The 25,594-nt window shown below is 41.2% G+C and overlaps 1 protein-coding gene across 3 annotated transcripts in view; it reads left to right on the top strand.

Annotated features, from left to right (window-relative positions):
* MCF2L2 (MCF.2 cell line derived transforming sequence-like 2) overlaps window positions 1-25,594 on the top strand; it is a 115,293-nt gene that overhangs the window by 81,685 nt on the left and 8,014 nt on the right. For all 3 annotated transcript variants that reach the window (XM_083868529.1, XM_083868530.1, XM_083868528.1), the window contains exons 19-26: window positions 2,195-2,287; window positions 2,795-2,887; window positions 5,082-5,207; window positions 9,242-9,463; window positions 10,710-10,802; window positions 11,202-11,280; window positions 14,338-14,410; window positions 17,501-17,610. In XM_083868529.1, coding sequence (XP_083724655.1) covers window positions 2,195-2,287; window positions 2,795-2,887; window positions 5,082-5,207; window positions 9,242-9,463; window positions 10,710-10,802; window positions 11,202-11,280; window positions 14,338-14,410; window positions 17,501-17,610 — 889 coding nt within the window. The remainder of the gene's footprint in view (window positions 1-2,194; window positions 2,288-2,794; window positions 2,888-5,081; window positions 5,208-9,241; window positions 9,464-10,709; window positions 10,803-11,201; window positions 11,281-14,337; window positions 14,411-17,500; window positions 17,611-25,594) is intronic.

Below are 25,594 nucleotides of genomic sequence, written 5' to 3'. Positions count from 1 at the left end.
ACTACACAGCTTTCAAAGGCAGGAGGGATGTGCACTGAATACCTTGCAGAAAGGGTCTTCTGGTGCTTTATCAGCAACAGGAGGGACACACTGGGCTGATCTGTGCTGTACAAAGGGCTGTGAAGAAGGAAAGCTTACCAAACAGAGGCAAGAATGCCCAGGATGGAACCAAAGGTGTGTCAGACTGCTTACCAAAATGTGCCAGGTGATGTGTCTGGCAGGACTGATTCACTGTGGATTTCCACTGTTCACTTACTCATATTGCTAACCTTATAAAAGGAAACAGTTTAATAGGAGCCAGCAGTTGGGGCATTTGGTCATTCAGGAAGAAAGAAGCATTTAGAAAAAGAATCTATCTGTGAAAGGACAGTAGCAGCTGACCAGATACCTGTGAGCTGGATTGAAAGGTCTAAATTCTACACTAATGCAAAAATTATTCATAAATCAACAGTCAAAAAGATAATTGGAACTGTGTATATATGCCATTGTGCTTACAGAGCTCTCAGGGTCCAAATCAGTGTGGAAAGGAAAAGCTTTACAGGAGAGAGGAGCATGGCATAAAAGTACCAGCAAGAAATCAGAACCTTTGCATGTGCAAATGTGTGGAACATTTAAGACTGGGATTTGAATAATTAGACAATCAATTATTTCTTGGCATTTTAAAGTCTGTGCCTAATTCTATTCCTGACACTACTGCAAAACTTAACCCTGTAATTAAATATGTAAGTATCTGCCTGAACATGTGTCACTGATTTAGGCAGCAGTAGATTGCACTGGCATAGGGTGGTTTCACTATGGCAAATAACTGGTAAATTGTTGGTTATTTTACCTTTTCTTTAAGTTTAAATTGGTTCTTTTCTCTTATTCCTAATAGTTGTCTTGTCTGTTGCTCTCTCCATTCTTCTTACCCATTCCAGTTAGGCTTCTGTCGGCCAGGATGAGATTGTAATACTTGATTATGCTTTGTTACTATTTTTAGTTCTGTGGGGTTTACCCCTTGCCAACTTTCCCCCCACAACATGCTCAAACAATTCTATTTTTGTGAAGAAAACGCTGCACCTATTTTGAAACAGCACCATTAATACTCTATTGAGTTGCAACAGGTTTTTGTATTGCATAATCCTTGACACAGTGTGGTGGTACGTGGCACAGCTCTGATTTCACATCTGATTCATTAGAGTAATGTCAAGATGGGTCTGTAGAGGAAGACAGCAGCAACACTGATTTCTTCCAGTAACTGTACAGAAGGAAATGATTTCCCTGCAGCAGGAGTGTGTGGGAACTGCCTGGTGGGCTGAAAGCACAGAGGAAAGATCCAGGAATTGCTGAGATTTATTTTTTTTTTAGTGTTTTCTTTGATTTAGTGAGGTCACATCCAGCAGGGGAGGTGCAGATGAAGGTGGGAAGGTCCGGGCTGGTCGGGCACAGCCAGCCCTGCTCAGTGCCCCAGGCGCTGCCCGGGGTGCACAGTCAGCCAGGCCAGTACCTGGCAGAGGAACACCCATCTCTGCATCCACCCACACAGCCTCGGGAGTTCAGAACACCTCTCTGGGCTTTGGTAGAGATTGTCTCTCTGAAGTCAGTGAGATTTTTGCCATGGACCTCAGTGAGAGCACTTGGAGTGTAGTCAGAGCTAAATAAAGTGAATCCACCCCCTTCCAATTTGGAGAGGACAGAGTTGAAGTACATTCCCCTGCCTGGCCTGGGACATCAACAAGACAAACTTCCTTCTTTTTAGCTTGTCCTTGTACTATTGAGAGCCAACACTACTTTCAAAGTGTGTTGAACTGGTAAACCTTACTTATCTTTAGCAATTACAGTCTGTGCCAGTCTTGTTAATAAATAAAGTTTAAATTTCTATTGTTTCTTTTTCGTTTGGTTTTTTTCCCAAACCATCAATTCACGTCCCTGAAAAATATACCAATTTTGCTGTTAGATTATGTGTTTTTCAGTCTGCTGTCTCCTTGTTTAGTGTGAAAAGTGAGGGGGAAAAAAATCTCACTTTCAGGTGTATTTAACTCAATCAGAAGTAAAAAGCAGGTTTGATGGTTTCAGTATGTTTTTACATAAAGAGTTACTTCCATGTAATAATTACTTAATTTCTTAAGATGGAAGGTAAGGCAAATTGTGATCCAAGAAAGACACTCTCTAGATTCTTTCTCCTTCCCTTACCTAAACTCTTCTTTTCTTGCAGAAGGAGGACCTCCAAATATATGAAAAGTACTGTCAGAACAAACCAAGGTCTGAAGCTCTCTGGCGACAGTGTGGAGACAGCATCTTTTTTCAGGTGGAATTTCATTGCAGACTAGCAGTGCAAGACTCTCAAATCTTGTTTTCCTTGTGTATCTCTGTCCTTTAGAAAACCTAGAGTTACACACAGACTTTTCTGCATGCTTCTTACACTGATGGCAGGTGCCCAGTGTGTGTCAAGGTGTTCTCTACAGGAGACTGGGTAGGTAGAGCAGTGGGTAGATTTCCTGCACAGGAGCCCGACTCTGCAGGCTGTACCCACACCAAACAAGTGCTGGCTTCTTTGCAAATCCCAGCTTATTGCAATCTCATCAGCAGGGAATGCCAGATTTCGACACCAAGTTGAACCTAAACATTAGCTCTTGTTTAGATGTATTTTCACTGTGGAATAAGTAACCCGGAAATTCCTATGCAGACGGAACAAATTTCTATCTCAATTAATTCACAGGCATATTATCTTCAGATTGTCAAATGATAATGATCTTGGTGACTTGCCTGTGTTTCAAGAAACAATTTTATTTTTCTTCCATGTTGTCTCCCACAGGAATGTCAGCGTAAATTGGATCATAAGCTCTCACTTGATGCTTATCTCTTAAAGCCAGTTCAGAGAATCACCAAGTACCAGCTGCTGCTCAAGGTAAGTTCTCCAGGACAGTGCAAAGAATTCCAATGTGCAGCTTGTTTTACTTCCAGAGTTGCAAATCAGTCAGGACTACCTGGAAATAAATCCTCACTTAGTTATTCTACAAATACTAAGCAGTTTTTAGTTGAAAACAGTCTTGTACAGGGACATATATTTGAGATTGGGAGCTGCTATTACTTAGCAGTACTTATACTAAGTAATAGCAGTATACTATTTTTTTATGTAGAAAGAGCTATATGTATAGCTCTTTCTACATAAAGTAAGATATTTTATTTACTTGTTAAGATAGTAAATATTTTATTGTCTTATTTATTGTTTTATTTATATTTAAACAGAAATTGAGCTTGGCTTTATTGTATCAGTCTATGGTCTTACCATTTGAAAATGGGAACTGATGCTTTAAATCCTGTCTTTAACATCTGTCCCTGTTTAACAAAACTCTTTCAGCTCTCTGAACAGATATTTTCCCATGGTTGTGACTCAAACCTTTCAGAGGGAGCCACTCCCTTTTGCTGCTTCTTTTAAAAAGACACAGCTAGAAACAAATTGTCTGTAATTTTTCCACAGGGTGAATATGTGAGCTTCCCTCTTGATTTGGCTGGAACCATGAGTGGTCCATGCTTGAAATTCTGGTCTGAACTGGGCAATAGAAAATATATACACTCAAAACAATGAATTTTTTTTTCCTCTTTTTAAGGTGGCGGCTTAAATTATTGTCTCCATCTACTCAGTTTTTAAAAATAGTATTTACTGACTTTCCCTATGGGAAGGTCACGAGGGTGAATTACATACTGTTCTCAAGCCTCTGGGCTTAAAGTAGTGCTATGTTCTGTCATGAAATTTAGCATTGAAATTTGCGATGAAGATTTTAGGTTGCCATTTAACTTGCTAATAGCTATTATGGCACTGCTCAAAATATGCCAGTATAAGCCATGGGAGGAACTGGTTGGCCATTCTTGTGCAGTATTTCTTTGAGCTACTTATTGACTTCATGTAAAACTATAGAATCCACATATTGAACATGGATATTGACAAGGATGCAACATCAACATAGTCCAGAAATAAATTTGAACTCTGTTTCTTGAAACTATTCTGTGAGAAGAGGAAAAATGTCAAGGTCTCCAGGAAAGCAAGAGTAAACCAGATGTTACTTTTAATTTGAAATATGACTGTAAATAAATCCAAGATTAGATCGAGGAGTAAAATTCTCAAGCAAAACAGGTCTCAGCCATTGGGGTTTGAAGCTGGTCAGACCAGTTTCATACTTAGCAACAACACATTGGCACTGGCATTTGCTTTGCCAGGGTTTATGAGATCTGGGAAGATGGTGAACTCCTTCCCTGGCTAGAGGAGCATTTAAAAGTTTAGCGTAAAAAAATGGAAGCCAGTAAAAATTGGTAACAAACAAGGGCTTAAGAAGCTGTGTGCCTTGAGTGGTGGGCAGACTGAATTTAGTTTTGGGTCACAATTATTGCAACCTTCTGGTTTCAATCAGTTTAGCTAATATGCTCCTTCTGATAAAAGCACTGATCCATCTTCATCCTAGAAAATGTGCAGCAGGTACTGGAGGAATGCATCCTGCTTTTACCTTCTAATCCCTGGTTACCCAAGCACTTGAGGAGACACTGCTGCTGTTTGGGGTTTGCAGGAACTATCTTTTGGCATTCCTATTTTACAGGAACACAAGTGCCTCACCTCTTGGATTAAAATATTTCCAAACTGAAAATGTGGAATGTCTAACCTGCCAAATTCAGACTATAAATTAATTCGTATTTTTAACAGTGGTAGTTATGTACCTTGTGGAACTAATTGCGAAAGAAAATGGGGAATTGTCTAACAGCTGAAATAATTATATTGAGTTTCTTTTCTAGCACATGTGAAGAAAAAAACCCCTGGATGTAATTCTCTGACATGCAAGGAGCTCATTGTAAATATGTCAGAATGGTCCTGTCTCATCTTAAATAAACCCTTTAAACTTGAAAATGTTCAAAAGATGAAAATGTGTGTCCTCAATGACCACCCCAGTGAATGTCATATGTGGGTTTTTTTCTAATTTTTTGTTCCTCTTTTGTTTTCCTCTAGTTCTGCTATTTTGTTTATGCAACATGAATTCCAGGGAGGTTTGTCTTACATGGTGTCTTCTGGTATCAGAAGTTCTCAAGTATTCCCCATATCTTTTTTAAATCAGGAAATGCTGAAGTGTAGCAAGAACTCAGAAGGTACTGCTGAATTGGAAGAAGCCCTGGCCACAGTGCTTGATATCATCAAATCAGTAAATGATTCCATGCACCAGATAGCAATCACAGGATATGAGGTAATAATTGCTGTGGCTGCTCTCACTCTGAGCCATCCCATGTTCCTGTCTTCACTGATCAAGCTGTGCCCATGGCTGGTACTGTGCTTTATGGAGCCTGTGCCACATTCCTGAAGGATATCACTCAGTGGTGTGCTGTGATGACCAAAATGCATCTCAGCACATCTGTCATGTGGAGCTGAGATGTGACTGTGGGGACATAGTGGGGCAAATGCAGGACTTTTGAATAATTGCACCCACCCAAAACTCATTTGTAGGTGAGAGGTACAAGTGTGGCAGAACTAACTTCAGAAATTTGCTGAAACTTGTGACTCCTGTGCAACTCAAGTGTTTTCAAATCTTCTGCACTTAGGGAGAAAAATCTGGCTTTCATTTAAAGTGGGTAATGGAATCCATGCCAGTGATTGGCAAGCTTGTTATCTGAAATGTGAAATAACAACCACGGTACAAATCAAAGGGCACAAATATACATCTCTGCAGAAGCTCCATTGAAGTCATATGACTTTCAAGAACTGGCTGACTACATAAAATGAGCCCTTAAGTGAGAAGTGATTGACACATAAAGGAGAAACACCCCGGCAAAATGAGGCCCGAGAATCATGTGGTTGCCCATTTTGAAATAGCTGCAGGGTGAAAATGTCAAGAAAGAAACAATATACTGAGTATTGTTCAAAGAATTGTTACATCACAGTAGCAGGCTTTAATCCAGAAAAACTATTTTCTGCGAAATCTGACTTCCTGAGAAGGTGCTGGGGTCTATACAGACAGTGGCTGGGTGGGAGGAGTTAGTCTGTTTTTCAGGATGAGATTGACCTCAGGAGTTTTGTTTTCTATAGTTGTGTTTTGTGCAAGTGCATCTGCATCTGGCAGCTGAGGAACCCATGCCTGCTGCCAACATGATTTTATAAATAAATTCAACTGCTTGCTTGTTTAACTGCTTGTCAGAGATCCACTGCTGCACAGAGCTGGAGATGCTCCTGGGACTGTGCATTACATTTGGGATGAGAATGTGAGTTCTGCCTGCAGGAGCTGTACTGGGTTGAAGGTGGAGCAGTGGCCACCTCATTGTACTGGCAAACATTGAATAAGTTTGTGGTGATTGTGGATCAGAGAAACACCACAGGCCATAAATACATTCTTAGATCTCCCAAACCTGACCAGCCTAAATAAAGAAGCAGATACTTAATCCATTGTGGTTGTGGCTAAGTCAGAGTGTCTCAAACATTCTAGAAAAACTCTTTAGAGCCTGTATATTATAATTGCAGACCTGAACCAGTCAACATGGGCATGGGAAGCTCATGGATACAGCACACCTTTTACCTCCCTAGTTTCCACTGTTTCTTATTAATTCTCAAAGAGAGGGGTAGCTTTCCTCCTGTGTTTCTCAGTTTAAATGTATGTACTTACAGGAATTTAGCAAAGAATTTGTTTTGAAACAGATCTGTAAAGGGAAAGGAAGAAGATCTTCTCCAAGAAAGGTAACATATTATCCTGAGCAGAGGAGATATATCCAAATTCCTGTCCATATGAATGTTGAGGTCATCCTTTTGTCTGTTCCTTGCTTTAAAGTGTGACTAGTTTTGTACTCAGGAATTCAATAGAACATTCCTGTTCCTTTTCAACTTTTACTTTTGAATTTTACAGCCTTTCATGAAATGCCAGATAGTAAGGGACTAGACTGGAGTCTCTAATGCAAGATTTTTGCCTCTGCTTTCTTGGCTGAAATACAGAACATGGCACAGTGGGACATGACCACTGTTTATCCCAATGCTGACAGCATTCCTGAGATGTTTTGTTACATGATTATTAGATGGGGTGAAATTATGAAAGAGGATGCACCCAATAATTTCTTCTCCCACCTGTCCCAGGTGCTCAGCTGTGGTGCCAAATAAACACCTATAGACAATGAAACCACACCCCATCTTGTGGAGTCTTTCCCAGAGAGCCATGATAGAAATACTTGTCTGGAAAACCTTTCAGAGGGGGATATTATGCCAAAGCAGGTTTTGTGACAGCTGATGAATGCTCCCAATTGCATAGGGAATTCTGTTTCTTGGACTTGGGCACATGCAGATTTGAGGAGTTGAACTCTTGTGTAAGAAATTGCTAAAATGCAAGTCTGGGGTTGGTTTGGTGTATATTTTTTAATTTTAGGCAAAACCACAAAAAAAAAAGCAGAATAAAGGTTGGAGAACAGAAGTTTTAGATGTGTTTCCTACTACGGTCCTAATATTTGAACACAATCTGGCCTGGGTAGTTTGTCCATGAATTATGATGAGAGATTCTTATAAATTATTGTATGTATCACTCATCTTCCATAAACATGGGATACCATGTATTACTCTAACAAGGAATAATGATATTTGAGATAGTGATCAAATCCTCCACTTTAAATAAACTTCCTTTAGAATAAAATATTGCTGTCCACTAGCAGAAATTACCAGAAACAGTGTCCTCCTATTTGCTTCCTACACTGAAGAGGGTGCACTGCTTGTGGGCTAATATTCAAAATCTCCTGTGGGGTTACTGCAGATTGCCATCCCTGTCTGACTCTTTTTCTCTCTCTGCAGTGGCAACCTCCCACTTCATTCATTATTATCCCAATCCCAGAGTCAAGGTTGGAGAGACAGGCCAGTCACAAGGGTTGAAACTGAGCTTCTGGATCTCAGTGCTGTATTGAACAGTGCCTGGAGTGACAGGACCCTCTCACCATTGTCAGAACAATGTAGAAAATACACTTTTTATTTATTTATTTTTTTTAAATTTAGCTTTGCATATCTATGTGCTTTTCACAGTCTTGGCATTTATAGCTACATGCACATATAAAAACAAACACCCACAGTTCTGTATGCACAAAGATCCAACTCTGTATATTAGAGATGACAGATTTATCTAAATTGCTGAGGTTTTCTGAATGGTTTGGAGAGTCTAATAATACCTTGATATAGAGTGTAAAAGTAGCTAATAAAGCTCTGGTTTTGCAGTTGAAAGTAGGGTAGAGCAGGAGGAGTGAAAAGGAGAACAGGTTGCAATTCTTAGTATAAGAAATTAGACATTCCCACTTGGAGCCAATGTCTTCACCTTATAATCAACAGAACATGCAAATTTTGAAAAGAAGTACTTTAATAATGCACTGGGCTTGTTCCCTCAACTTATTATACAAAGCATTCCTAGGAAAACTTGCTGTTAAGATAATTATGATTATAATTATTTGCTGAATCCCATTACCATATAGATATTGCCATGTCTTATATCCACATGTTAAGCCACTTTTTACATGGAAGTGTTCTGGTGGCATCTGAGCTGAATATTTATATTTGTTGAAGTATTTATCCATCAGTGGTCTTCAGACAAGACCTTTAATTTGGAAATCTCTAGTTCCTGCCTAGTTTCACTCTCCCTCAGGTACTTTTATGGCTCCTTGGTGCATTGACTCCATCTTTGCCCAGGGCTGTGCAGCGTTGCATGGTTTGCAGATGGTGAGCCAAGGAACTATTGACAAAGCTTGTAAAGACTATTTTGAAACAGGAGGGAATTACATACCTACATAGCTCTAGGCACTGATCCGTGACTTCAGGCATCTAAACTCTTTCAAGGTTCTGCCAAGGGATGGAGGAAGCTTGTGCAAGAGTGGAAACTGAAACTAGATATTCCAGAGTCAAAGTATTTGTTTGGGTACTGGACTGCACTGGGCCTTCCTACTGCCTTGGGGTCAGGAGCACTGAAACCCAGTTTTTGTCGGGAGAAGCTTCCTCTGAGGTCACCAGAGGGGACAGCCTGTGTGTCACATCCAAAGAGATCCTGAGATGGATCTTAAATGCTAATTATGACTGGGGAGACAAACTGGGAATTATGGGCATGGAACCCAGTGAGTTTATGGCTATAGGAAGAAACCACACAGGCTTAGCAAGGGGACATGTGCACTCTCCAACACAAGGGATGGCTCTGCCTGGAATCTCAAACACCACCAGAGGAAAGAATTGTGCCTGAGACTACCCTGGTTTGAATGTGATTCTCTTTTCCTTGCTTGCTAGGGGGATGTCAGTGAGCTTGGCAAGCTGTTGATGCAGGGTTCCTTCAATGTATGGACTGACCACAAGAAGGGGCACAACAAGGTGAAGGACTTGGCCAGATTCAAGCCAATGCAGAGACACCTCTTCCTCTATACAAAGATGCTGCTTTTCTGCAAGAAACGGGAGGAGAACACTGATGGCCATGAGAAGACAGCTTCATACAGCTTTAAAAATTCATTAAAGGTAATAAATGCAGTAATGGTAGGAGAGGGAAATAAGTCCACAAGATGAGGATGCTTCCATGAGGGTATTTGAAGAAGGTGTCCGTACCTGGAACTGTCTTGCAGTCTTGAGTAAATGACAGCTCCCATTTAGTTTTGGGCTGGAGACAAACCGAGCCATATGTTCTGCAACTGCAGATGTGAACCTTGTTCTTTGCACCTTGATACAAAGGGACACCTGGTGTGTTCTTACCCAGCAGCCCATAAACAGAAGCCAGACTGAATGGACCTGCATCTGTCACTGTTCTGCCTGTGGGCATCCTCCAGGTGCAGTTCTATTGCAAGTTTTACCACTGACACAGTTGAGATTGACACATTCTGTGACAGTAACAGGCGCAGATGAATCAGTGCAGAAGTGCCCTTTTATTTGCAAGAGTGAAATTTCCAGATATGAGTCAGGACATTTTAAGGTGGGAATCACCTTAAAATGCAAGCCACATTTTCCCTCTAAGCACATTGGTGTGACACTTGTGACTTTACCAGCTAACACAGAGTGTAATGTTCCAAACTTATTACAGGGTACCCAGACAGGAATTGTAACAGAGCCTGGTTCAAGGCTTGAGCCAATCCATATAAACATTTCAAGTTTCTTCCTGTAGAGATAGAAGGAATAGTGGCATAAGACAGTCTAGATCTTTAAATTAATGCTGATGTGAATGCAAACAAGAGGCATGAAGAAATACAGGAAGAAGATGAGAAGCTGGTTAGGAGCAGGTGAACTTCAAAATCGTGATTAAATTTTTCATTTAGGTTATCTAGAATTATTTTCTTCAGGTTTGTTGGGTCATCTGGATTTGCAGATTGGTCATGAAATGTCACAAAGCACTATTCCATTCCTCTCCCACTTCAAAAGGTCACTGATGGCAAGTGAAAAACAGTCTTCCTAAACCTGAAAATTTATCAAGGTGAACAAGAGCCAGGATGGGGTTGAAAACTGATCCACAGATCAAGCAATAAAAGAAAAGAGGATAAATTCATGATCAGATATTAGCTTGGGTTAATTTTGAACATTCTTTTCCCCTTTAGCAATCAAAAAGATGAATGACAAATTAGATATTGAGAAATAACATGCTCTGAATTTTACTTTTAATGGCTCCCTAAGGTGTCAGAAATAAATGCAGCCTTTTAAAAATGCTTCTCAGAGGAACAAGTTTAAAGACTATTGATATTTTCCAGATTCCATCTTCTTATTTTCTCTTTTGAAATAGATGAGCACTGTGGGCATTACTGAAAACGTAAAAGGGGATAACAAGAAGTTTGAGATCTGGTATAATGGCAGAGAAGAAGTCTATATCATTCAGGTAATGACAATCCTTTTTGTTTCTAAGGACTATAGTTCCTTTCAATTGAATAGTTTCAAGAATGTTCACTGTCCTGTACACTCCAGAAACAACAGCCATTGAAAGCTTGATTGTTGTGTAGACACTGAAATGGCCAATTTATTGTGAAAACAGTCATTATTTTGGTTAAAATCAGAAATAAAGTAATAATAAATTTCTTAGAATGCTGGACAGAAAAGCAAGGACAGGACTTTAGATTCATGGTAACTTTTCCATCTTGAGGAGCATCTGCTTTGCTCAAAACTGGCCACAGTGTTCCAGTCCTTGGCAAAACTGAGAGCCAGTGTAGGTCAGGGTAGCCCAGGGATTGGCAGCACGTTTTAACTGGATCTGCTTTGCCTTGTCCTCTTTTGTTCTCAGGCATCTTCTGTTGAGCTGAAGAACACTTGGATTTCAGAGATCCGCAAAGTCCTGACGGGACAGCTGGAAGCATGCAGAGGTAAGGCTCACAGGGCAGCAGCTGGGCATGTGTCCTTCCCTCTGTAGCTGTGTGTGACAGTATGGGGCTGGGACAGGTTACAGTGCCAGCCAGTACCACCAGTGAAGCCAGCAAGGACCAGCTGGGAAATTGCGTCATTGATGGGATTTGAAGCCATGTCCTGATCAAAGGAAATTTCTTGGACTTTTATAAATGACATGGATGACCATTCCATTCACAGTTAGTCCAAGGAACATGGTTTTCCTCTCAAGCCACAACTGCAGAAGCATTCTTTTACCTCAGCATGTGAGGAGATGAGGTCTGCACTCTGTGTCTGCTCACAACACCTGGATCAAAAGGTCTCCTTCCACATCCATGACCGGACACAGCAACTGCTCCTCTCTCCTAGTGTTTGCTTTGTTTTGTTTGGGCTTTGAGGGTTTTTGTTTTAAATCTAGTCACCCACTTTATGTTCTAGATGTCAGTTGTCCCATCTTTCCATCTTAGTGATCTCCCTGTAAAACCTGGTTGATGACATTTCCCTCTCTCACAAGAGATGTCACTATGAAGGTGGTTTGTGACGTGTTCAACACCATGAATGATTGAAGCTGCCCAAGTACCTAAGTTAATGACACCCTTTTCTATATAAGATATTGAATCCCAGACAGACAAAAATCCTTCAGGTCATTTCAGACAGTAAAAGAACATAGCTATGATGACAGCTATCCTAGATGCTATTCTATTTATTCTCTTAGGACAGTAAACCCCACAGACTTTTCCTGAATCTTGGCATTCCTTCTCACCTTGGTGTGTCATTTTCTGCTTCTCTCATACACTCATCTCTCTTTAAAGTAAGGTCAGCAAAGCCTCTCCACCCACATCCTTCAGATTCCAATCAGACTTTGTCCAAGGTAGAAACCTGTGCTTTAACTTTAGTGGTCACCTCTATTTTAATTGTCTGTTTCACAAAGACAATGAATTCTTACAACCTCCTTAGGTAGAAGGAAACAAATACAAACATTAGCCTCAGCAATTGAATCCAACCCATAACAATACACTTATTTACAATGTTTACTACTTTGGTCTTTTTGTTTCTGATCTTGTCTTCATCCTTTCTCCTTTTTATTCTGAATTTTACTGTGATTAATTCATCAGGAAGTACTGAGGAAAGACCTCAAGATTCTTGTTAGTGCAATTTCAGGACTGGATCTAGAGGCTTTCTGATATGGTTTGTAATATTTGCTTCTGAACTATAAAAGCTAGTGTTACTTAGGCTACCACAGAAGAGTTGCTAATGGAGAAAATGTACATATTTAATAGTATAGAGTGCTAGTCCTCCATTTGTGTTTCTAGGCAAAGGAAATTAAGCTTGTATGTTACCCAGATGAGCATTTGTGGAATCTCTATAGCATACAAGACCTATTAGCTAGAGCTACTTTGCATTTTCCAGAGAAAAATATACAGGAATCAAGGCCAATTGAAGCATTTCTATTTTTATGTTTTTTATTGTTTTGCCCTAAGATCATATGATTCTGGAGTATTTCAGGTTTCAAGGGACCTCAGGACATCACAGTCCAAGGTCCTGCTCAGAGCAGAGTCAGTTATTGGTCAAACAAGGTTACTCAAGTCTGTCTTGAGGCCACCCAAGGGTGACTTTCATCCTACTCTATGAGTAAAGTCAAGCTTCCCTTTATTGTGAATCCATCAGAAGAGCAGTCAGAGGCTATAAATTGTACCTCATATGCTGTTGCAACTCTTCCCTTTGCCTCTTCCCAAATGATCACATGAATCAAACCCCTTACTACCATAACTGGTGTCAGGAAGCACATACTTTGTCCTGTGGTTTTAAAGTTTCTATTTCTAATGACTCACAAAAGAAGAAGCCTTAATCCAAGACTGGGTTTTTTATAACTAAGCATTGCAATGGGAGAAGGAAGAGGGATATAGTTGTTTGTTTGGCTGTTTTTAATGACTGTTGTTAGGATTTGCACAGGGGGTTGGAGTGTTGGAAAGAACCAGCTGAGGTTAATGAGTGAGGGGCAGAGAAGGTGGCCACAGGATTTGATAAATAGTTTAAAATATGGGTCACTCATGTCCAAATGCTCCATGTGTACCCAGTCCTGGCAGATATTGCAGTGAGCATGCAATGTTTTGGGCAACACCTTGAGCCATCAACCCCAAAGAAGAAAGCTGTCTCTTGCAGGCAGAGGAATTACTGATACAGCTTAAGGGATTTATGTAAGGCCATGAAGCAGTTGCCAAACCCAGGAATGGAGCTGCTTCCAACTCTCCAGCCAGCATGGGCATTTCTACCCCATCAACAAAGCACTTGAGTTTAATCTTTCAGTGCTGCTCCATCCCCTTGTCACTTCTCTTTAGCTGATAGGAGGTTCATCTTTTTTCAGAGTGAAATAGGCCAGGGATCTCAGCAGTGTGAGAGTTTGAAAGCAGCTCCTTTCATTGCTTCCTCACTTCTCAGTGTCTGACTCTCCTGGCTCTGAAATCCAGGCTCTGAGCAATTGTCTTATAGTTTTTCTTCACTCAGCATTTACTGGACAAAGTATAAGTGTGTTGCTACCTTGCAGCCTGCAAAAAGAGTGAACAAGCGGCATATGAATAACATTTTCTGATTACTCTTTGTCCAGGATGCTGAGCAAAAGCATTCTGCAGAGAGATGGGGATATATTCTGCTATGCAGCTGAGTATGCAAAAGGACTGATGGCCATGTGTTGCTAAACCCAGAAAAAGCTGTGAGCCACAAAACTTGTATTCTGTGAAAAAGGCCATTATGTCCATTCTCTAGATCCATATCATGCAGTTAGCTAGGAAGAGGTACAGAGGAAAGAGAAGGGGAGGAAATCTCTTTTTCAATGAAAAAATGTGAGTAGAAAAGTTGTTTGTTGAGATAAAGGGTTTCATTAAGACTTTAATATGCCTTTCTCTTCACATACAAACATTCCATTTTGATTGCAGTGGCAGTCAAAATCTCTCCTCCTGTTTCTCTCTCCCACCTTCTACACAAACACAGAAGCAACTTACACATTTTGGAGCAACTTCTTTTTACTTTCTCTCTAACAGAAGCAAGTCAACTGCACCAAAGAATTACTGAGAGTGTGTATCATGCACCAATGGATTCCTCCAATGCAAGCAGGTAACCACAGCTGCCTTGACACATCAAGGCCGTGTTTTGTCTTGCATTTGTGCTTTTGCAGTACATAAATTCTTAGGTTTTTGTGTTTAGCTTCCTGGGTATGAATTTACTCAACTGCCTTCAAATTCTTCAAGATATATAAATACAGATAAAGGTTTGCTCAAGAGAGAAGTAATATCACAATGCAGAATTAATTTCAAAGATTAACTCAAGTTTAGACAAAAAGTATTGGAACATTTCCAGGATCTTAAATGGAGCTGTCAGCAAAGTTTTGTAATGACCCAGTTGCTGGGCAAGTTTAATATAAGTTGGCATGGGATATCATGTAAAATTTTAGCAGGATCAAGCAAACCAGGAGATCCCGGGTAACAGCCAGCCTTTGAGAATTGTACAAATCAATGCAAGAAATATTAAACAGATGTAGTGCTATTAGTCCTGCACCATATTTTCTCTAGGCTTGGTTAAATTGCTTTGTTTAGGGTTCAAGAGTGGAAATCTTTCAGCAGAACCACCTTAGGGATAGGAGAAAAATATTCCAATAAGATATGAAGTGCAATCACAAAAATGTTTCAGAAGAATCCAGATGTGTGTCCTTCTTATAAGGCTCTTAAAATGAGATTTTCCAGATCAGAAATTACAGACAAAATATGTCAACAGAAAATTAATTAACTCCAGAAGAAAGGCCATGTGATCAGCTATTTGTCCTAGACTGGATTAAATCAAAGGAAAAATGAAGTGTTGTCCTCACTCTGCCTACTGTGCCAGAAGAGGTCAGATGCTCCCGCTCCAAATGCTGAGTTATTATAGGAAGAGGAATAATACAGTGAGTCTTCATGAAAGAACAGTGCTCTGGGCTGTGATGAATGGCACAAAGTTCAGGGTGTCCCATTATCTGTAATATGTGTCCCCAAGAGGAGCAAGGGCAGCAGAACTGCAGCACCAAGCTGGCTTTGCAGTAGTGGATGTGAAATTGTGGATGCAGAGTTCCTCTGGCTGGGGAGCCCTTTCAGCAGCCTGTTCTGGGGCTGGAGACAAGGAGGGGAAGAAGAGGCTGGACTGCCACAGCCCACACGTGGCACAGTCTGTGCTCATGGCTGACATGACCAAGCAACCCCAGTTTTGAGAGGTGCTGGAGGCCACTGGAGACAGCATTTGCTAAAGAGCAGCCATGAGCATCATCAGTGCTCTGCCAGCAGACAGAGGCTAATTAATCATTGACATGTTATCTACCCAAGAGACAATTACTCCTGGTTTGCCCATGTGTGACAGTGACTCTACTGTTGTTGGGAATGTCAAACCTCTGCAGTGACTGTGGGGAAATCTGTTTGCAGGATGCTTTCCCCTCCCCAGGCTGTATCTGTTCTATGACAAAGACTATCCCCTTTGCTGTTTACAAGCCACCAACATCACTTGGGACTGCCATTCCATGAGATAAGGCAGGCCTGACTTGGGATTGGAGATGAGGTTTGGGAAAAGGGACACTTAGAGCCATTGTCCTTAATACAGGCAATTACTGAGTGCCTCTAAGTTCTGTTCAATCTATTTCGATTCTCTCTCTCCAAATTCTTTCACAAAGTTCACTGGTTAATCCTAAAATGAGATACCCTGTGGTATCTATTGCTGCTGTATCTCTCTCAAGGGATGGCTGCTGCATTTCATTGATAATGAAACGACCCCTTTGTATTGTTTTCTAATCTATTTAAATATATGAAACTTAAATAGTCTATTGTTCTAACTGCTTAACTATCTGCTTTGTTGGAAACGACTGATGCAGTCATACATCCATGTATAAATATCCTGTGAACATGGATAAACACAAACTCTTGGAATTTGGCTGCAGATGCTGTTTCAGAGAAGCTCGTGTATTTTCTTGGTGTCTTTCTCACAGCTGTAAATCTTTAGCTCTGTCAGCTGCATGTTTCACAGTTATCCCAGTCTAGCTAGGAAGAAAGAGAGGAAAAAGAGTAAGGAAATGTGAATGTGCTTTGGATTTGTTCCCATGTTTATTTTGGGCCCCATTTTGTACCTGACATTAGGCTGCAAAATCACATTTTGATCTAGTACAGGAGGTAACAGAGACCTTGCTAAGTTTCCATCAGAAACAGGTCAGAAGTTCAAATGCAAAACAATGAGTCCTGGACTGCCTTATATTTAGAAAAGGTATTTACAGATCTCTGGTATTTAAAATGTCTTTAAGTTTTTAATGATATCTCGGACCTTCCCTTACAGCAGAACAAGACCGGTGAATGTTAAGTGTAGCAGTTCACATGTTAATTGTAAGCAGCAGTTTAATTGCTGATACATGTCAGTAACAAGCACTTTGGCAAAGTGTATTTCAAAGGTGTAGATACAATGATTTGTGTGGAGCAGTCTGCCAAAGATAACAGTCAAACACCCAAATTAAACCAGTAGACATTTGCAAAACAATGAGGATAAGAACCACAATAAAACCTTTCAGCTTGAATGTCCTACAAACCTGGGACGGGGCATCCATTCCATTACAGACCCAAGGCCAGTACCTGGGCAGGTTTGTCAAGTGGATCCTCCCCTTTGTGATTCAGCTGCAGACAGGGATATCCCACTGGGATTCATGTTCCAAACATCCCCAACAGGGATTCATGTTCCAAAAAGCAGAAGAAACAGAAGTTGGGGAAGCCAATAAATTTATATGTTGCCCTATGCATGGTATGACCTCTATATAATCATCCAGTATCCATTTCTCTCCTGGACACAAATGTATTTATGCTGCGAAGGATGGAAAATCTGGATTATCTTTTCTTACCTGGCTTCCTACTCCAACCTTTCAAATCTGTTGCACTTGCAAAAATAACTTATGCAGACAACCAGCTTGTTTCTACTTTTTTCCCTTCTCAGCTCTGATGAGGCACATCCCTCACTGTGGAGAGGAGGCAGGATGGGTTTTTTTCCACCATACATGCCTGCACAGATGCAGGCTTTTATAGCACACAGCATTTTAAAACCAGTCCTTTGTTCCTTAGGCTTCCATGTCTGAGGGTAAAAAAGAATGCTTAGTGTTTTATTAGATGTTAATCAGGGATGTTACTATTTTTGTATTTCTTTTGTCCCAAGGTATAGCAGGAAGTCATCAAGTATATATGAAAACAAATCTGAGACATCAAATGTGGATGCATCTAACAATAAAAACAGGAATTCCAGTCCCAGTGCCAGACAAAAGAGAGGTAGGAGTTCTGACAGAGCCTTTCCTTCCTAAGGGTAATATTTTTATATTTGCACATATTTCTGGAGTTTGATGAGGATACTTTAATTCGACGTTGTTTTAACCCAACATCAAAAAACCACTGCTACAAAGCTGAATGACTGTACCATGAAAATTTGTGAGCACCAAAAGGCATTACCCATTTAGAGTTTTTAAGTAAGTCTGAGTTTTGATGCTTTATAGTGCTCTTTATACAACTTGCGTGTTTAAAAATAGAACTTAGGGAACAATAACATATTTGTTTTAACCTGCATCCTGGTGAAGTTGATTTCTAGACATATTTAATTTAATTTTTTTTCCTACAGACCTTACTAAGTGATTTCTTTGCTTTAAGTCAAGGAGAGTTTTTTGCCTCTTCTGTGTATATCAGTTCTCCTCAGGTGTACAGTAAATAAACCCACAGGCAGTCACAGAAAGTCCCTCCATTATTTGAGGCCATAAGTACAATAGATCTTCTATACAAAAGAAGTTAAAATAAACACTATAAAGCAACTGAATCTCATCTGACAGTAGCAGGAACAAAAAATCTTCTGACAGCAGTTTCTTTTTTAGGCTTCATTTCTTTTTCAGTTTCATTTTTTTTCTTAATGTTAAACAAAGAATTTTCTAGTAATATGAAAAAAGAAAATTGTGAGGTCTTAACAGATTAATGCCCAAATGAGGCATAAAATAACAGTCCCTTTATAAATAAAGCTAATAAAGAAGAAAATGGAATATCTCTCTTGGAAAAATAGGCTGTTCTCCAAAAGATTTTTCACTGCATTAGGTTTTCATGCTGGGAAAAAAGTTATGGATTCTTCATTTAAAAGCCCAATCTTAAAATTTTGTTTCAGTAAAATTTTATTTTCAGAACATTTAGACTTTTTTTTTTAATTAAAAAAAAGTTGAAAACTAGCTTTTAATTTTAAATTTATAAACCCGATTTAAAAAAAAATCCAGGAAGATGACTGATGTTTTCTAACTGTCCAGCTCACTCAAGAGTGTGGGAACTGGGACCACATTCCGTGCTGATTGTCATTCTTGTGTCTTCAGCTTTCCCATGAACAGCTCCTCAGGGCTCTGGCTGAGATCCCAGTGGCTCAGCCCAGAGCATCCTCATCCTCCTCCTCTGGTGGGTGGCTTTTCCCGCAGGGCTGGGCAGTGAGTCCGTTCTTGTTTGGCGACTCGGGTGTCCTGTGCATCCTGAGTTGCAAACCTCGCTCTGCAGAGTCAGCAAAATGCTCTCCAGCTCTAGATGTCCCACCAAAACTCGAGTTTGTTTCCCCTGTGAGGCACCTAAGGCTGGGGCTCTGTGGGGAGCTGAACTCAAAAACGTCCCAACACCCTGCACAGAGCCTGGGGCTCTGCCAAAACCGTCTCTTTTGTGCCACCTACTGCCTGTAAATGTTTCCAATATCGGTGTAGTTAATGTGAACACAGATTATTTTCAAATATTGGGGAGTTTCTGCAATACAGAAAGGGAGGGAACTATTGACAAGCTATTTCAGTTTCATTACTCTTATTGGTAAGTTTTCTACATGTAAACCAGTGTTTTGTGTGGACCTGACTGGTGGAGTCACTGCCTTGAAATAAAATGGGAGCAAATCCTGCAGGAACCTGTGGGTACCCCCTTGTCTGACTGCCCTGCTCAAGGCAGGGTCAGCTGCAGCAAGCTGCTCACAGTCATGTCCATTTGGGTTCTGAACAGCCTCAAGAATGGTGACTGCATAATTTCCATGGGGACACTGTCCTAGCTTTAACCCCTTTCATAGTAAAAAGGGTTTTTCACGATTTTAAATGGAATTTCCCATATTTCAATTTGTGCCCATTGCCTCTCTCATTCTTTCACTGGGCTCCACTGAGAAGTATCTGGCTGTGTCTTCTTTATTTTATAAGATCCTCCTGAGCCTTTTCTTCTCCTGGCTGTGCAATCACAGCTCTCTCACTCTCTTCTCATGTCAGCTACCACAGTCCTTTAATGATCTTCATGGCCTTTCAGTGGATTTACTCGAGTGTGCCCATGTCCTGAGGAGCCCAGGACAGGACAGCACTGCAGGAGTGTCTCTCTTGTGCTGAGGTGAGGGGAATCATCACGTCCCTGGGCCTGCTGGCACAGCTCTGCCTGATGCAGCCCAGGATGCTGTTGGCTTCTTTGCCACAAGAATGCATTACAGGCTCTCGTTCAGCCTGTTGCCCATGAGGACCTGGTTCTCATTATGTTTGGAAATAGTTTCCAGGATTTTTGGTATACCTGCAGAATGAAGGAAAAGGTTTGAAATAACTCTGGTGGAGACAACATGACTTTAGAGACCAATGTCTAATGCTTTGCTGGTGCTGAGAGGCTCTGGGGACTTGTGAGATGCAAAGGGGTCCCCCAGTGAAGAGATTCAATTGCAGAGCTGAAGAACAAACACGGGAACCCACCTCTCTGCACATGCACTGCTCTACTCCCTGTGAGACTCTGACAATTAAATGCTATGGATTTTCTTGCCCTAAGAAAACAGAAAGTAAATATATTTTATACACCAGTTTTTGAATTCTTCATAAGCTACAGTATCTGTACAAAGATTGCCTGGCAGTGGGAGCAGCCATGGCAGGGAATGGCCAACACAGACTGAAAGCCAAAGGCAGCCCCACAGCTGAAACCACTGCTGGGGAGCAGCTCCTCACCAGATGCATCTGCCTGGCCCAGAGCTGGCACTGGGTAGAAGGAGCTGAACCACAGTGACATAATTCTTCTATGTTGTTAAAATCTGTTCATCTCACACCCACTTATGCATGCAGGCACCTCAGATTCTGGATTATCTTGGCTGCAAATCAGGAAGTGATGGGATGCACTTTCCTTTGGAAGCACAGCTTGTCTATTTCTTACTTGTCTGTCAGTGTGGATTCACTTTCTCTTTGTGTTCCCTTTGTACTTTTGGTCTTCATTTGTCCCTCTAAAGATTTTCATGTGACAATTTATGAAACAAAGAGGAGGAAAATCTATCGGTTAAATTCCAAGGCTCAGGACCAGGTACCCACCCCATGTTTTTTCCCTGCTCCTTTGCCATAAACCTTCTGGGTGTTATCCACCCACACCATGAAAGGAGCAGATGGAGGATTTGGCAGGAATGCCTGGATCTGGGGGTTTGATCTAGGTCCACCTGCTTCCTGCAATGTGAGTAACTGAGTATCTTTCAAGCCCAGAGCCTCAGGACCTCAATCCATCTGTGAGTGATCTCAGCAGAGGCAGCTGTCAGACAGCATGGCTCATTATTTCATGCATGGCATTAAAGCCTGGCATGTGAGCTTTGCTGCCATGGCATCCCTACATCCCAGCAAATCAGGAGATCAATTGCATGGCTCTCTGCTGGCTTCAGAGGCTTTAGAAAGGCTTCAGCAGGTAAGGCTGAAGGTGTACCAGCCACAGGGCTGGTAAGAACAGACCCTTCAGTGCCAGTGCTGGATTGCAGATATGGGACTGCTCTCAACACTTGCATGCCCTGTACTGCAAGCCTTCTTCTCTTATTTCTCCCTAAAACTTGCTTTCCAACCAATGATGTATTTCCATAATAGAAGGCACTTGCTTGCTGCTAAATTGTATTTTCCTTTGATGAGAGCTACCTCCCTTCACCTGTTATTCCTTGGTTTTGTTGTGTTGTTGTTCTCCATTAAAACTCAGTGAGCCAAACTCAACCCACAGGCTCTGTTTGGTTCAGCTGGTTTACTCACCCTGACCTCATGTCACCTTTCTAATTGATTAGCTCTTGCTCAGGCTTGAACTGAATCAAAATTAATTTATTTCTTTTTAGTTGCCATCCAGTGCTAACCTTTCCTTTCCCATGAGCTGAACAGCTGATCCTTCCTTCCTTCCTTATTTCTCTTCCCTCTCCCTCTCTCTCCTAGTTGATGCTTCCAGCAGCCTTAACCTTGAGCGCACAGCGCTTGCTAGAAAGCGATTCACATTGCAAGGTCTTTCCAACCGCAGAGCTCCACCCAAAGGTAAAATCACCCATGCAGCATTTGGTCTCAGGCCATCTGTCTCCTGCACTCCCACAATGTTCTCTCCATCCCATAGTGCCATCCATCACCGTTTCCTAAAGTGCTGCCTCACCCAAATGCTCCTTGGTGGTGCACACAAGTGGCTCCTCTGCTCAAAGACACCGTCACCAAAAATTGCTCCCACAGCAGCGCTGCCAAGGCAACCTCTGGGTTGGCTGGTTGGGTCTTTTACTGGTGCACACTGCAAATAATATTTGTTTCCAGTTTCTCTCAAGGGTCAAAGTGTGAACTAGTTTTAAATGATCAACTGAACTTCTTTCAGCAGCTTACAGGCTTGAAGAAAAAGACTATCATATCTGTTGTGCTACATGAGATTTTCATGTGTGAAATCATTCATTGGTTGGACATCTTTGTTTTTTCAAATATTGTTCAGCTGTGGCCTAGTGGGGAGCCAGAATTCGGGAGATATGGGGGTTTATTCCACTTAATTATGTTATATGACACTATAAAATGCTGTGTTTTGAGTACTTGTGTAGAAATGTTTAGTAGATATCCATGAACAGAGAGCATTGTGTGTTCCTGTGATGGCTGTACAAGGAAGAGACTTTAGAGGAAAGAAAGAAATGTGAATAGAAATTAAATTGAATGACTACTTACAATCACTTTCTGAAAAGATACTGTAGTTACTCCCTTTATTGTTTTTGTGTGGCTTGTCTCCTGTTCTGATAAATAATATTTCCTATGTGAGACAAAGGGTTAATATGCAGTGATGGAGAGGGTGAGCATCAAAGGAGGAAGAACCAAGATGAAAGCATAAATACAGAAACATTAAATTATAATGTGATAATGTAGACAAGAATGCACCAAGAGCCAGCACTGCTTTAAGATTCTGACTATAAGATTAAGGCTACATGTAGTAGTGAGATCCAAGATGAACAAACGAAGTTCAATGTCTGAATATAAAGATAAGTGGGTTTTAGATCTTGTGACTCAGGAAAATCAATGACAAAACACAGATTTCAGAAATAATGCTGTAATTTTTGCAAGTTTAGATCTACAATTTTGTGTGGGGCCTCTTCTTTATCTGAGTTTTTCTTGTCATGTGAAATGTCTTGCCTTGTATTCAGTGTTCCAGGCAGCAAAGCACAGCTCAGAAGAGCTCGTACCCCCTCAGCTGTAGGTGCTCTGAGTTCAAAGCCTTGGTGGGTCTGGTTGCTTGAGATTCCTGTGGAACAGCTCTTACACAATGTCCTGTTTCACTCTGCGGTGCTGATCTGCTGCTGACCTGCTCCTGGCCAGAGGGAACTGCTGGCAAACAGGCTGGGTGGGCAGCAGAGTGTGGTCATTTCCCAGGCAAAGCCTGTCAGCATTGCATGGACTGGCTGCTGAGGCACATTGGAAGCTGGGAGAAGCAAACAGGGAAGTGTCTGCAATCAGCTCATCCTGCTCCTGAACGCTTTGTCTAAAGGTTTTTGTTACTGGCCATGGGGAAGGATGGTGTGTTGAGCTGAGTGTACTTTGGTTCACACCTGCTGTGTATGTTCCTTTCCAGAGCACATAAAAAGGAAGGCCTAAACAATATAATACCCCAACTAACTTGGGTGAAAACAAGATTGGGTATCAACTGGCAGTGGAGCATGGATGCTCAGAAAAATGCTGAACTGTCTGCCTGGGCTGGATACGACAGGCTGGAAAATGTTGTATGTAATCACTTTGGTGTTTTAGCCAAAGAAATGCTCTGATGTCTGGAGAAGAATCTTTAGCATCCTGCACTCCATCAGTGCAGACATCCCTGAGGCAGCTTCCCAGAGCTGGCACCAAAGTGCATCCAAGTCCACACTCAAAGAACCCTTCATCTCCCCACTCTTGGGTCAGCATTAGCCATCCTGGTTTGCAGAGCCAAGTTCATATTCCTTGAAGTGGGCACAACTTGAGCACATCTCATAGTGAAATGTGGGGAAGCTGTGTCTTTATTCCTGAACATACTTAGAGAAAAGGCAGGATGCTAAATAAGGAAACAAAAAATCACTGCATAACCTTCACTTTCTCCAAGCTGGTTTGCACTGGTAAAGATGGAAGCTTGGAGAATGTTTTCAGGCACTCACACAGTTAAATTTTAGAAATGACAAATGTACACTCCAAACCATTCATGCTTGTTTTTCAGTGTATTTCAGGTCAGTCATGACAGAACAAGAAGTTCAGTGTCTAAAATGATCCAAACTTCATCTGTAGACACACACCCCATTCCAGCCATCATGTTCATTTCTGTGTTTTGTAGTTGTACTTGGACAGCTTGGTGGTTGCTAAAATAATAATTGGCATAAGTCTCTTTTCTGAAGTATTAAAATTTGTGCAATTGGAATTGCTTTGAAAATCCGTTCACAATAACACTTTCTGTGCCTTTCACTTTGTTGAGGGTATTTTTCCTGTCTGTTTTAGAGGAGCAACCTTTCTTTTCTTTACCCTTTTCCAGCTGCTGCTTTGCTTTGAACACCTTTTACCCTCAATGCTTATTAACCTCTAACCCTGCCCTGCATTGCATCTGTCTGTTCTCCCAGATCCAGAGTCTAAGGACAGAGAAGTTACCCGTCGCTTTTCCCTAGCCTCCTCCATCAGCACCACAGTTAATGCTTCTGCTGTGACCAAAGGTACTGTCATGCTGCTTGCTTAGCTCCCCCTCTCCCTGCCTGCTGCCCGGCACATTCACTGCCACATGCTGCTCATAGGGTGAGTACCTCAGGCTCAGTTTTTACAAAGGCAGGAGGTTCCAGTAGAAGAAGAGTCAGCAGCAGTGTAACACCTGCAGGGAGGCAACCCAGGACATTTTGGATGTGGATTGATGCTGCCAGCACACAGAGTGACTCTTCCCACTTTCTCCATTGTAGGCTTCAAAAAGTGCCTCTGGTGTCATGGAAGTTGGATTAATTTTTGGCCGATGTGGGGTTAGGTTTTCAACTTCTCCCTGGTTTGGACTAACTGATGTTCAGTTGAAATTATTTCTCTGTTTTCTTAAATCTCTTTAGGATTTTTGCTTTCAAAAAGGAGAGAATGTTTTCATTGCATAGCAGATATCAGATATAAAGAAAGGCTGAAATCAAGCCAAAACCAGAGGAGCAATAGATGTCAGTTATAATAATGTTTAGCAATATCACTGTTATGATTATAAACTATGTTTGCAGGGAGATTTTCCTATGTGTAAAGGAGCTGGGTGCTGAATGCACTGAACTCCATACAGTTTGTGTGGGAGCTTATGGAAGTTTTATTTATATGCTTTATTTAGCTTCAGAAAAGGCACTTTTACAAAATATAAGTTACTGTATCAGTGCCTAGATTTAAACTCAAAAGCAACCCATGAATTTAGGCAAGTTGATTGTGTTGAAAATCAGCTACATTGTGGGCACATATGCCTATGTGTCAGGGACAAGTTTGACAACAGAACATATGATCTTACATTGAATTCTGAATATACTGCCTTTTGGCTGTTCCTGGAATGGACTGGAGGAACTGATGTGCAAGGTTAAGATTTTCAGGGCAATTCACAAATCAAACTAGAAGGAAAAACAGCAGAATTAATTTGTATAAAAGTCTTTGCTCTATACTTGTTAGGAAGAAAGTTGCTCAGTATCTGTTGCCTTCTCAACAGCTGTGAAGGATATGAGGCACATCCTTGGCTGCAATGAGGCTGTCAGGGAATGAGGCACAGTGGGTTTGATGGGCAGAGGAAGGATATGATAGTGTCACTACCTACAAATGTTTCTTTGACAGCACCTTTAGACCACAGCATTGGAACATCCTCACATGGAAGTCATAAGCATAGCACAGGAGGAAAGATTATTACAGCTTTTCGCCCTCAGCAACAACTCAGAAATACATGATCACTTGCTAAATTATGGGAAGACTGACTTATTTCCTAATAATTATTTTCAAAGCTGGGGAATGGAATGAAGCACATATGTACAAAGGAAATGGGCAACCAAGGGTTG

This window comes from Zosterops lateralis (assembly GCF_965231275.1).
Source record: "Zosterops lateralis genome assembly, chromosome: 10".
Taxonomy (NCBI): Eukaryota; Metazoa; Chordata; class Aves; order Passeriformes; family Zosteropidae; genus Zosterops; species Zosterops lateralis.
This window is presented reverse-complemented; position numbering and strand designations above follow the sequence as displayed.